At 38.6% G+C, this 13683-nt stretch overlaps 2 protein-coding genes across 2 annotated transcripts in view; both read right to left on the reverse strand.

The window, feature by feature from the left end:
* efhc2 (EF-hand domain (C-terminal) containing 2) overlaps nt 1-10715 on the reverse strand; it is an 11998-nt gene extending 1283 nt beyond the window's left edge. The window contains exons 1-14 of the mRNA XM_008327851.3: nt 10595-10715; nt 9998-10186; nt 9736-9886; nt 9255-9478; nt 8575-8826; nt 8240-8347; nt 7426-7564; nt 6906-7071; nt 5454-5596; nt 4598-4794; nt 4365-4498; nt 3698-3892; nt 1454-1546; nt 1163-1262 (exon numbers count right to left, since the gene is read on the reverse strand). Of these exons, the coding sequence (XP_008326073.1) occupies nt 1163-1262; nt 1454-1546; nt 3698-3892; nt 4365-4498; nt 4598-4794; nt 5454-5596; nt 6906-7071; nt 7426-7564; nt 8240-8347; nt 8575-8826; nt 9255-9478; nt 9736-9886; nt 9998-10186; nt 10595-10636 (2133 nt within the window). The 5' untranslated portion in view covers nt 10637-10715. The remainder of the gene's footprint in view (nt 1-1162; nt 1263-1453; nt 1547-3697; nt 3893-4364; nt 4499-4597; nt 4795-5453; nt 5597-6905; nt 7072-7425; nt 7565-8239; nt 8348-8574; nt 8827-9254; nt 9479-9735; nt 9887-9997; nt 10187-10594) is intronic.
* Nucleotides 10716-10926: 211 nt separating this feature from the next.
* fundc1 (FUN14 domain containing 1) lies at nt 10927-13607 on the reverse strand. Its single transcript, XM_008327850.3, has 5 exons — nt 13477-13607; nt 12498-12648; nt 12269-12344; nt 12046-12174; nt 10927-11611 (listed from the first exon to the last, which is right to left on the reverse strand). Exons 1-5 carry the CDS (start codon nt 13493-13495, stop codon nt 11534-11536), a joined length of 453 nt encoding a protein of 150 aa, XP_008326072.1. The 5' UTR covers nt 13496-13607; the 3' UTR covers nt 10927-11533.
* Between the last annotated feature and the right edge of the window lie 76 nt (nt 13608-13683).

Consider the following 13683-nt stretch of genomic DNA (forward strand, 5'->3'; position numbering starts at 1 on the left):
ATATACTGTATATATATATGTATATACTGTATATATATATGTATATACCGTAATTTCCAGACTATAAGCCGCTACTTTTTTCACACACTTTTTACGGTGTGGCTGATAATAAAGACCCCAACTTCCCTGTTTCTGTTTACCTGTGCTGCGAACAAGCACAAAGTGACGGGAGTGTAACGTGTAACCGGCCGTGTTACAGGCACTGTTCGGAAAATAAGTATTTATTTAATAAAAAATGAAAAAATATACATATATATATACATATATATATATTTATATATATGTATATATATATTTATATATATTTATATATATATTTTTATTGCTCATGGGCTGCCAGTAGCCCCTCTGTGATCTAACAGTAGCTCCTGACATAAATATTGGCCCCTGACTAACATTTTAATAACTTGCTAAACGTGTTGGTCAAGCTCTCCAGCTTTGAAACAGTAGAAGAAGGAAGGAAGCTTGGACTAGTGAGCAACTAAAAACACAAACACACACACTGTCTCCCGTTCACCTGTTTCTGCTTACACGTTAATTCACAGTCTTCCAAAAAAAAAAAAAAACTAAGTAGACCCTTCCTTCCTGTTTGACCTCTTCATGTGTGCACGTTAAATTTGAACGCATGTAGGCACCGGTAAAGAAAGTAAACAGGCTTGTGTTACTCAAAATCCCTATTCGGTCTTCGATATTTTGTGACTTCGAAAATGCCCCGCGGCGAAGGCGGTGAACCGTGTGCTAAAATATCATTCGAAAGTCAAAACTGTGGAGGAGTTAATGAGACACATCCAGACCAGACTAAGCCGTCCCAAATGTGCGTAACAGGGGTTCAAATTAGACAAAGATAAATAACAGGCTCAAAAAAAAAAAAAATAGTGAGCCAAAAGTTGTGCCAATAATTTGTGACAGAAACATCAACAATGACATGCTTAATCCGTACAACTAAATCATCCCTCTTTCATCACACGACACTTATTGTGGCCTTTATTTGCTGGGATGGAAATCCCAGTGTGGGCCCTTAATGAAAAACGTCTTTCAAGGAACTGAGAAATAAAAAAGACGTGATGATGTTTTGTCATTCACAAAAAGACATTTTATGTATTTTTTTTTTATCTGTAAACTTCGTAATTGGTCCTTCATTTACTGTTCGTCCGTCTCCTACCTTTGCGATGAGTTCTGGTGTAACTGGAGGAGCTGGGTTTTCCAACCAGTTAATGCCAGCGATGAAGGCTTGGTAGTCGACCTCGCCGCTCTCTGCAAACCTATACCAGACCGAGGTTTAAATCAGAAACAGGTCGCATTGGTACAGCTGAAACCAAACGCTTGTTCGCTTATAAAAAACAGGCCAAGGATCATATTCGGGCAAAACATCAGAGGTGAACTTCACAATCATGAGAAATCGTTTTCAACGATGAGTGAAAAGCAGCGGGACCTTCGAGTGTCAGGTTCTTACTTGTGGAGCAGAGCCGAGAGCAGGGAGTCCGGCAGGGGGAGGCGACAGGATTTACAAAGGGTTCTCATCTCTGACATGGACAAACGGCCACTTCTGAGGATGCAGAGGGGGAAGAAGAACGTGAACTGATGTAGACGGCCGGGTGTCTCCAAATAGAGGGGGAAGAAGAACGTGAACTGATGAAGACGGCCGGGTGTCTTCAAATTTAAAAATTAAATTAAAACGCAAACAGCATGAAGGGAGAAAGATTTGAAATCCTCTATAATATAGTATGTAAAAAAAATGTAGCACAGATGTAGCCAAGAACTATCCAGAACGTAGAACTATAGCCATATTCACAAAAATACAATAAATAAAAGTTGGCACATAATATAAATATATCTCCACGGAGGACTTTCAAACTCAAAATAAGTAATCGTCTTACTACCGTATTTTCCGGACTATAAGTCGCACCAGCTTAAAAAAAAAAAAAGCAAAATGAAGAAATAAATGAGAAAATGCAAAAAAAGAACAAAACATATACAAGTCACTCGGGAGTATAAGTCGCACCAGTGCCCTCTAGTGGCTAGCAGTGTGAAGTTAACAAACATGTAAGTGTTCAGTGGTACAAAAGTCTGTGAAATTATATATTTTAATATATAAGTCGCACCCGGGTATAAGTCGCAAACCCAGCCAAAGGATGGAGAAAAGTGCGACTTATAGTGCGGAAAATGTGTTATATGGTTTGTTAAGGTCTGTTGTTATTTAAAAACAGCCAAATGAGTTCAATGAGTTGAATAACAGCTGCTTTCCCCTGTGAGAAAAATCCCACGAGGAAAGTTTAGATCATTTTAACGCAGGGCTGTCAGCGCTTTGAAAAAAAAAAAAAATCGAATCTATACAAACTCCATGTGACGTGATTTATCCCCGTATATATTCCTGTTGTGCTGAGACTAGCCCGAACATCAAACATCAAACATTTGTCGAGCAGCTTTAAAACCTGTTCAAACCTCATGACTAACGATAATAATGTGAGGAGGAGGAGGAGGAGGAGGAGGAGGAGGAGGAGGAAAACATGCAAAGAACCAGACGTAAATCATTTCAATTAAACATTCTACAGAGAAGAAAGCATCCCGGGGATGGGGTTGGTGTGTCTTGTGTGTGTGTGTGTGTGGTCACAGAAAGAACGTCCCCCCCCACAACTGTTTTCCACTTTCTCTTCATATGGACTGCATTTTCTGAGGCAGAGTGACGTTGGTTATTGACATGTCCAGTGACGTGAACGGTGTTTTTTTAACTGCCTGTGGCATTAATGAAAGTGATGATAAACATTTCCTAGTAATGAACACGGTTGAATAAGCAAACGGTTGGTGGCATTGTCATTTTGAGTGTGGTTTTACGCGGAGCCTTCACTTTTGCAAACAGATTTGGGACAATTCCACTGACTCTCCTGAAGGCTGGATAATAATTTATTATTTTAGTCACTAGGTGGCAGCAACTCATACAGTGGTTTGGACAGATAAAAAATATTACATGTTATCAGGTTCTCAATAGTGTTTCAATTCGCAAGGGCCCAATTTGCAAGGGCCCAAAATGAAAAAAAAACAAAAAAAAAAAAACATGACAGCGCCCCCCACTGGCCAGAGTTGTTGTGGTGGAATGGGCTGTATAATTTGCTGGGGGGCATCGGTGCCACAACGCACAGAACTCAAAATGTTTTCTTTTTGTTATTGCACAACCATTGTACAATTGACATAGACAATTTTTTTAATTTAATTTTTTTTTAATTTTTTAATTTATTTAAATTTTTTTAATTTAATTTTTGAAATTTTTTTACATTTTTTAAATTTTTTTTAAATAAATTTTTTTTAAATTAATTTTTTTTAAATTAATTTTTTTTAATTTACAGAGACATAGGTATAAAGTGTTCCCTCTCTATATCGCGGTTCTCCTTTAGCTCCCTCAGTGCATCGCAGATTTTTTTTTTTTTTATCTGATCTAACGTCATTTTCGCTATATCGCGATATTTTACGGTAAATACGATTTTTTTTATATTTACAATATTTTCCTTTTACAATTTGTGTTTCCTTTTAAAAGGACAAGTCGTTGAAATTCACCAAAAGACATGATTTTACCGAAGGTCAACTTGTGCTTCTGGAGGTCATTCCTGATGCGAGCAGCGCTAATGGACTTAGTTGTCAACATTTGAATTTCATACAGTTACTACTACTGGAGAGTGTGTAAATCCTTCCGTGTGTGTCATACCTCGATCGATCTCTGTGCACCAGCGCTCTCTTAATCTCATGGAAGTGTTCGAACAGCTTCTTCCTGAGCAGCTCCTGAGCCGTTGCCAACATTGTTCCCACGTCTTCTTCGGGACACCGACTCTCGGTAAAACTCCGACCCAGAACCAGAAGCTCGTGTTCAGAGAGGTCGCAGTCAAGACCTCTAAGCAGGCTCCTGCAGTGGACACAAGACAGACAAGACACCATTTTTTCTCCTGTACACACAGTTTCTATTTTTATTTTATTTCTTACTTTCAGTTTATATTTTCTGTAGTATTTAGATTTAAAAAAAAAAATTGTATTATCTCCGTTCCCGTAAAGGCAGGGATGACCAATCTGTTCCAAAGAGCTGATGTGGCTGCAGGTTTTTTGTTCCAAACAAGCAGTAGCACACCTGACTCGGCTCATTTAATCAAGCCTTCCGATTGGTCAATCAGTTCGGTCTGGATAGGTTGGAACAAAAAGCTCTTTTTTTTTTTTTTACTTTTTTACTTTTTTACTCTGTCCTCAGTTTAGGTATTTCTGCAAATTTATGGCCTAACTTTAACAACTTTGCTTATTTTAGCTCTTAAAGAATGTCTAGAACACACTCGTAAATCATCATCCTCATCATTGCATTTCTACTATTATAAATGGAGGTGCTGCACCTTAGAGTGTAGTAAGGAATGACGCCGGTGTTGTCTGGGTCGTTGAGTGCCAGAAATTTCTTAATTTCACTCTGTTTCTCCTCTGGAACCGATTTGATCTTACTCAGGATGTTTCCGAGATTGGATCTGGGAAACTTTAGAAAAAACACACAAAAGAAACCGTATAAAATGACTAGTTACGAGTAGCGACATATAAGCAGCTCCTACATGTGAACACGGTACAGCTTCCTCACCTCCTCAGCATGTCGCTCCATGTAACTCAAAGTGTATTCATCGGCGTCTAGCAGCAGAAAGTGATGCCTGTTGAGACACAGCGAAGCTCCGACGTACAGGTCTTGAGCTTTGAAGTACTCCGACGGTTCACTCTTGAACACCTCTTGACCCGGTTTCTTTACGCGACCGCGTTCCAGGAACTTGCCTCCTAATACACCTGGTATAGGAAAGAGGAGAAAGAGAAAAAAAAAACAAACAAACTTTTGATTCAATTTTAGACCAATCTGGTATAAAACAAACTAGGCAAAAGATTTTCAGAGAAATAGCTAAAAACAGTAGCTTGTTATGTATATATATGTGTGTATATATTTATTAGGGGTGCATGTATGTGTATCGTATTGTTCGATACACCGATCTCACTCCGGTACGCTTTTTATATTCTTCAACTTCTGACGATGCACTCTTGGCTGAAAAACCCAGCGGATCTGTGCTCGACTACTCCGCCTTAGGCTGTGTCGTTGTGCCGGATCCGCTAAGCTGTGCCTCCCATATCCATTCACACTACCATGCTACATGCGAAACTAGCCGCGTCACGTGAAAATTCGATTACGATTTATCAGAAATGTTCAAAACCAATTATTTAACTTAAATTTTAACTTAACACAAACACAACCGTAGCCGCCGGAGGGAAAAGAAGATTAAAATGGTATAAGTGGTCAGGATATTTGTTTGTTTTTTTTCAAGCACATCCATTTACCAAACAACTCTGAACATGGTCAGTTCTTTCAGGATTTTTTTTGTTTTTTTTCAAGCACATCCATTTACCAAACAACTCTGAACATGGTCAGTTCTTTTAGGATTTTTTTTTTTTTTTACCTGAGTTTTTCTGCGGACGTTCAAAGACACTGACGGTGTCATCGCTGAGGTAGAAGGAGATGATGAAAACTCGCTCTCTGTCCACTGGATCGTCTGTCACCATCTTAGACTGAAAGTTTAGAATGTTGCTCTCCAGGCCACTTCTAATTGAATGACAACACGGAAAACTGAAGTGAATGCAATAGCAATACCTTTGCAGTTTAGTTATTCAACCTAGCTAGTCGAATGTTTAGCGATGTTCAAGCTAACTACAACCTTCCCCTAAAACCTTTCTTAGCTGCTTTTTTTCTAATAGATGGTGTCCTGAAATCAACGCTTTCTCAACCAATAGTCAGCCAACCAGCAGGGGGCAATCTGCCTAATTAGGAAGTGAACACGCCAGCAGCGAGAGGCACCGGGTGGGCAGCCTGAAATAGTTCAGTGACTAATGTGAGAGTGAGACATAATGTTAGGAGCAGAAGGGAACAATACCACAGCATTTGGAAGTGCGGAGAAGCCAGTTCAGGCGTGGGCAAACTTTCTGACTCGCGGGCCAAAAATTTGACGGGGGGGGGGGGCCGGGTCAGGGGGAGAAAGAGGGAGCGTTGGTATAAACTAAAACAAATGACATGTGAAAGTCAGTCAGTAAAGGCTGAAATGCTGAAATGTTTTAGTCTATTCTACAGAGGTGTGGACTCGAGTCGCATGACTTGGACTCGAGTCAGACTCGAGTCGTCAATTTGATGACTTTGGACTCGACTTGACAAAATGTAAAAGAGACTTGCAACTCGACTTGGACTTTAACATCAGTGACTCGTGACTTCACTTGGCCTCGGGCCCTTTGACTCGACAAGACTCGATACTTTCTCCAAAACCCAAAGTGATCTGTGTAAATATATTATTATTTTATTTAAAAGGACTCGAAACGGACACGTAAGGACTTGGGACTCGACTTGACGCTTTTCAGTTCTGACTTGGACTCGACTCGGACTTGGCCTGTCTTGACTTGAGACTTGACTCGGACTTGAGTGCAAAGACTTGAGACTTACTTGTGACTTGCAAAGCAATGACTTGGTCCCACCTTTGCTATTCTATGCCATCTACTGGGGAAAATAAGCATTGCAAGGGAAAGGGAGAAATATAGTGATAAATAGAAATTAATATCAATATAAATTGGATAAGCCAAAGGACCCGAATCCGGCCCCCGGGCCATAGTTTGCCCATGTCTGAGCTAGTAACTTATGAGGGATGACCATCTCACCATCTTTTTTCTGGAGTTTTTTTTTTTTGGATTCAAATTGGGTGACGCAGCTCTAACTTGTGGTGCATATGCACAGAACCACAACTATGTCATTTTTGATTTTTCACATGATTTTGTTTTATGCTGGATGCCCTTCCTGACAAATGCCTCACTGATTTATCAGGACTTTGGACGGACACCAAGAGGACACGAGATGAGGTGATGTTTCAAACCTGTCTTTCTCCATGAATTTGCGGAAATCCTTTTGCAGGGCTTTGGGCAGCAGACCCTGACAGGATCTCAGGGAGTCTTCCTCTGACCCAAAGCCATTATATGGGGGTGGGAGTCTGGGGACCTGCGGTGCCTCTGGTGTTTTGTACGGCGCTAGAGTAAAATCCTCTGTAAAAGAAAAAGAAATACACTTTAGGAAATTGTAGGATTCAGAGAAAAGCAGTTCCTGTGTGTTAGCTATGTTAGCTATGTTAGCTATGTTAGTTATGTTAGCTATGTCAATGGACACAATGTATCAGATTTCATCTAGAATTCAAAAAAAAAATTTTTTGGAGTTAGATATATAAAAAAAATATGTTTTTAGCCCAAGCAGAGTCAGGTTTTGCCTGTATGAACTCAACTGCTGCCTCAATCAGACAGATTAAGTGTTTGATCCCGGCCCTCCAGTGTTCAGAGAAGACCCGACACGAACCACAGATGAGAGAGAGTGCATGAGTAAAGTTCTAGAAATCTAGGATTTACCAATTCCATATTTGGAGCGATAATAGTCTTTGGTGAATTGGTCACAGTCCACAATGATCATTCTCCTCCCAAACACGTTCACGTCGCCCCCTACGGTCAGATCACGGTCCTGATAAAATTCCTCATGCACAGCCCCAGTCTGAAAAGACAAAGCAGCGATACAGTGGAAACCTCGAGATACGAGCATTTCGAGATACGAGCAAACCCACCGAGCAAAATTTCGCTTTGAGATACGAGCATAAACTCGCGATACAAGCACGCTTACAGACGCCGACGCTAGGTGGCCGAGCAATCTTCCATAATATGTGACGAGTCCTAAGAAAGTGAGTGGTAAGGATGGTAGTGAGAAGACGAAACGCATGATGACCATGGAAATAAAGCATGAAATTGTCGATAAATGCGAGCGTGGTGTCCGCTAAAGAAAGAATACAAATCAAAAAACGCAAAAATAAATTTAAAAAAAAATGTTTTAAAAAATACTGTAATATCCCTGCGACAGACCAGTCGGAGGCCTCCGAACTTTATTTGTCAAATAACAATTGGCAGCAACTTGTAATAATTCCACTCTTGTTCTCGTGTTCTACAGAAATCAACATCTTCTTCATTAATCATTCAGTGATTTTGCAAAAAAAAAAAAGAAAAAGTTAATTGTACTTATCCGTCGTAATCAGATCTGTTTTTGTTGGTTTTAAAAAATCAAATCAAAACATTTTCAACATATTAGTTCCACGGAAATTGGGTTGTAAAAAACAATGAAACTCAAAACACACACACTGTGTGTGTGTGTGTGTGTGTGTGAGACGGCTTTACTTACCTTATGACTATCCAGAAGGTATCTTTGTCCCCGGCGTTTGGACTCTAGGACGTTGAGGACAGTTCGGTCTGTGATCTCCCCAGGCTGCTTCATCTGGACATGAGTTTTCTTGCAAAAACAATCAAACCAACATGAATTAATTTTTCTCATTTAATTATTTTATTTTATTTTTTTTTATTATTTCAGACATATGGTATTTTGATTATTGATTATGTTTGTCCATGTAAAAAATTTTTTTTTCCAATATTTCCCCTTTTGATATTCCATGTTTCAGAGTCTCAGCCGCTTTCAGCTTTTTTTTATTTTTTTATTTATTTTTTTATTCTGGGCCTCACCTTTGGCAATTTGCAGCGTCGCAGGAACTTGGACACGTTGTCTCGTCCCGAGTTTGGCGGAAAAACCTCCCTGATCTCGATGGTGTCATCGGAGAGGAAGTAGTGCAGCACCAGCTCCCGTCGGTCATTCGACTTGCTCTCGGTGTCGTCCCACAGACAGAAGAAACGCAGGATGTGACGGTCATGGAGCAGGAACTGCTTCAGCGTGTCATGTCTCTCGTACGGATGCAATGGATTCATGCTGTCTTCAATCTGCATCGGAAAAATAAAAATATTAGATATATATACACTGTATATATATTTATTTATATATATATATAAATATATAAATATATACATACTATATAAAACAAAAACAGTAGAAATAAAATAAATATAAAATTGCATATTGCTCGATTCATAGCGCACTGTTTAATACAGATACATGTATTGTTGCACACCAAATATACAGTATATATATATATAAATATATATATATATTAAGAATGAATGTTTCAATATATATTCTGTTCTAATTTTGTTTTAAAATAAATGACTCATGAGTTGCTAATATCTGATTCCCAGGTTTGTTTTATGGAGACTGAAATTGTCAAACTTTTCTTTATAGGTGGTCAATTATAAAAAAAAAATATATATTCGTTTTTATAGACCCGATAAATGAATAAATTCGTTCCTTTGACCTGCTGGCGGTGCCGAGTGTAGGGATCGTCAGGAACAGTTGAAGGTTCATTGAGAATCACACCAAGTCTGGTGATAAAGTTCCTGGTGAACGGGTCACAGCTGGTGATGGTAAAGGTTCTGGAATAGAGCACCATCTGCTGGTTTATGTTAAAATGAAAAACATTGTAAAACTGGTCGTCGTCAGGAGGGGGCAGCGGGATGCGGTGGCGCCGAATAAGTGTTCCTGTAACAACAACGCAAAGAAAAGGAAAGATGACGCATTTTCCTTTTCACTGGGTCGTTGGGGTTTTAAATATCCCTTTCACTGTGATTTTGAAAAAACAGCAACAACAAAAAAAACATTATTAATATTTTAGTAGTACTAATAAAAAGTTGTTTTTTTTTTATTTAAAGTCCCCCTCAGAGAATTTAAAAATTTTGTCCCAAGGACAAAGCACAGCCCCGGCCCATCATTGATCCACTGCCTGTGAAATCACACACCTTGCGGGATGCCACTGTTCTTAAGCTCAGGCTCTACCACCTTTATGGTGTCATCTTCAGGGTAAAAGAAGATTTGACACTTTCTGACACGCCGCGTTTCATGGCGATTTTGAGGGACATCCTCCTCAAAGTATGCGTCGAACTTCAAAACCTTGGGCACAAAAAGAGAAGGTTGCGTCAGAGATGGATAACGTTAGCTCAGGTGAACGCGGCAGCAAGGAGAATTGAAATTTTTTTAAACTGCGGTTTAAGGTGCGTTTACCTGTTTATCGAAGGCGACCCAGGAAGGTAGAGCAGCGCCTTGTCCGTCCGGATAGACTGAATATTTGGGTTTAATCTTCTGACCAATCAGAAGCTCTCCCCCAATTCCGGGCTTCTCTGCCCCCACCAATAGGGGAATACCATTATGGACGTCAAAGTGCTGGGACTTATGGAACTTGTCCTTCCCCAACTGAGAAGTAGAGGAAGACAAGAGAGAAAGGGAGGAAGAGAGACACAGAGAAAGGGAAAGAAAGAATGAGATACAAAGCGTCAAAGGTCAAAGTTGACAAATTACGTCACTATTAACGATGAAAACATCAATTACTTTATGTTGCTCTGAGTGTTAGCTAAACACTACTTAGCCATATAAAGCAGTAATTATTCATTTAATTCCGAGATGCATGTAAAGCATAAATAAAAGGACATATTATAATATTAATTATATTTTTGTTAGATTTTAACTAAAATAATGCACAGCTTGAGCTAGCCTGTTCGTCTAATTATAAACGCCCACAATTTAGCCTCAGTGCCTCGCGAAGCTACAAATTTAGCTTTAAATTCAAAACGCAGCAGGACATCAATTTAAATATAAACTTACACGTTTGTTTGCGGAATGTCCAAGTAAAAGCGGCAAAGACATAACGCGGAGTAGTTTAAGTTCCAGTACGACAGTTCTTCTGTTTGAATATTTAACTTAACTCACGTTTGGTTACCATGGTAACACGTTGTGAGTTGTCCCGTCACCTAGCAACGGTGACAGCGACGGTGACGATTTAAATAAATGATAAAAAATAAATAATTTCAAAATTTAAACAATAGCAAGCGGAAACTTACATTGTTTAAAAAATATGAATCAATTTTAATTTTAGTTGATACAAACTACAATAATCAAACCTCATGCAAAAAAAAAATCATTCTGAAACAAAAAACATCAAGATTATATTTCTTTATTTTGTATATTTTCAGCAAACGGGCAAAAAACATCTCACAAATGTCTGATATTTTAACTGACAGCCAGACTAAATACCTTAAAAAAATATGTCAAAGAAAAGACACTCAATCCATCAAAACATCAGCACTTGAGAAAAACAGTATCACATTCAAGCCTTGCAGTGATTCAAAACAAAAATGATACCACAGTATTCACCTTAATATCATTTTTTAAAAATGAGATTTGTATTTGGCATCACAAAAAAAAAAAGTCAGTGAACGCTTATTTTCTGTTTAGGAACAATATAACTTTGGTCATAGTGAATGAATAACTTTTTTAAATATATTGATTTTGTATATTTCACTATGTGACTTTCCCCAGAGTTGGGTTAATAAAGTCATGTCTTATTTTATTTAAAGACAATGAGAGGCAATCTAAAAAAATACAATGTGCAGTTTCCTGTAGTAACACAAAATGATGAGCTCATTTCTGACAAGCCTTTACTTTCTGCTGCCAAACATTTTAAAACCATTCCGCAGCAAATCATACTGTTATTCTTGACAGCGATAAATTAAGAAAAATTCTCTTTATTCTCTTTGTCAGGTTCTAAGAGGCCAGGCCAAGCAGGAAGCCGCCGATGAAACCACTTGTGACGACAATATTTTTCTTCACAAATTCTGTGGACTGAAGAACAAAAAAAAAAAAGGGAAATTAGTAATGGTTTAAAGGTACCTTCAATCATTGTGACAAGTAGTTCACTGTATTTATAAGTTATTTCCAGCAGACAACTATTAATAACTATTTTAATATAGAAAAAGCAACAATTAACACAAGCAATGTTCACAAACAGAGTGGTGCCTTATCTAACCACTGTGCTGGTAAACTGAGCACGTATTCGGTAATTGAGCATTTTTTAGGAGTTTTATTAAAACACTGGATAGCATTGGGTCCAATAATGTATACATAGTAAAAAAAAAGCCATTATAATTCAACAAAACTGCATGGTTCAACTTTTTCCACTTTAATTAAATACTTAATACTATGTATTTAAGTGAACCAAAACAATGTTCCTGTGTTAGGAAATGGAAATAAACTTTAGGCAAAACATTAGGGCTCACCTTGTCTACAAATGAGTTCAGCTCTGGACCTGCTTGATTTGCGCCTTTCTTTAATTGTTTCTTCGCTTTGTTTACATCCTTTTCTACTCTCTTCCAGTCCACTTGGATGTAACCGGTGTTGTTTGCAATCTGAAAAAAACAAAACAAAGAATATGAAAAAAAAATATTGCAAATCAGATCAGAATTGTAATCAGATTGATTTTGTTCTGTGTTGCATAAAGACCTGTAGCAACAGCAGACCTCCTCCCACTGCCGTAGCAGCCAATTTTCCAACTTTCTGAAAGAGATATCCTGCACACCTAAAACAAATATAGAAACCAGGATGATCTGAACTATTTAATTTGCCACATAAATGATTGTATGTGAAAAAGGTTAAAAATGGCTTTGGTCAACACAGATTGAAAACAGAGACCCTTGGAGGCACATTGACATACTAAGGCTTGAATCTTTACCATCCACTTGCACCACCGATGGCTATCTGCGTGGCAACAGAATATTTCTCAGCTACTGGCCCGGAGTTATTTCCAAATACACGGTTCCACCATCGTTGACGTTTGGCATACTCTGTCAGGTCCACAACCTTGTCGTATATCTCCTCCTCAACTTTAACAAGAACACAGTTAACAAGAACAACAAAGTGAACTTAATTCCTTAACCCTAACATCAGACACACATAGTGAAAGGATGTATAGCACTCTCACTTTACAGCAAAAACATCACCAACTCAAGCCCAGACTTGAGCCCTGGTCACGCATGACGTTTCTGCATGTTTGATTGAAAAAATAGCAAATTTGGTCATTTGGCCACTCAAAATCTAAGGTAAATATAAGTATGCACTCACTCAATGACAGTTGACTCGCCTAATGGGCGGAGTCGGAGTCACCTCTTAGTTTCTCCCAATTGCCATATGTTCATTACTTTTCAAAAGTTTTCTTTCCACACCTTTGCATTTTAGATTAAAACTTCCACGGTCGTAATAAAACCTAAAATGGCTCTCAGTGCAGCAAACTCCGAGAAGCACAATTTGTAATAGCGCCAACGATGACACCCATTTTATCCATTTCTAAAATGAATCAAAGTAAATTCTTATTCGGGCCTTTGTAGTAATGAATGAACATAAACGTGATGTTTGAAAACGACAGGTTATGCAGGGCTGAAACGCACAACTGAAGCATTAAATTAGTTCATCAATGCAAGTTTGCATCATCTGAACAAGTTATAGCTAACTGCGTCGTGAAGAAGTTGGCTGGGAACGCTATTTTAAAGTGCACTTTCGACATGGGAACGTAGTAGATCTAGGTTATGAAAATAGTACAGGTTGCTCGCATATCTTCCACAACGGGCGGTGACAATATTAAAGATTATGAATTTCGTTTACTAGCCCGCACTGCGGACGCTTACGCTAATATCGATGCTAAAGCTAACGCTTACCCTTGTCACGAGTAGCCATTTTGGAATCTCCTGCTGTCTGTCCTCAACTGCCCGCAGATGACACCCGACGTCACACGCAATCTAATTTACATGAACTCTGTACGTCAAAACACAGAGGAAAGACGAAACACGTGCAGGTAAAATACGTAAATGTATAAATTAGATAAAAAAAAGAAATGTACTTTGTAAATATATAATAATACTATA

The sequence above is a fragment of the Cynoglossus semilaevis genome, chromosome 16 (genome assembly GCF_000523025.1).
Source record: "Cynoglossus semilaevis isolate Cse_v1.0 chromosome 16, Cse_v1.0, whole genome shotgun sequence".
NCBI classification, from domain to species: Eukaryota; Metazoa; Chordata; class Actinopteri; order Pleuronectiformes; family Cynoglossidae; genus Cynoglossus; species Cynoglossus semilaevis.

What these genes read in the sequence shown, in the direction of transcription:
- fundc1 (XM_008327850.3), bottom strand. An exon ending in ATCGGTGGTGCAAGTGGATG is followed by an intron (nt 12,345 to 12,497) that starts GTAAAGATTCAA and finishes TATTTGTTTTAG; the next exon opens with GTGTGCAGGATATCTCTTTC. An exon ending in TGAACTCATTTGTAGACAAG is followed by an intron (nt 11,612 to 12,045) that starts GTGAGCCCTAAT and finishes TTTGTTCTTCAG; the next exon opens with TCCACAGAATTTGTGAAGAA.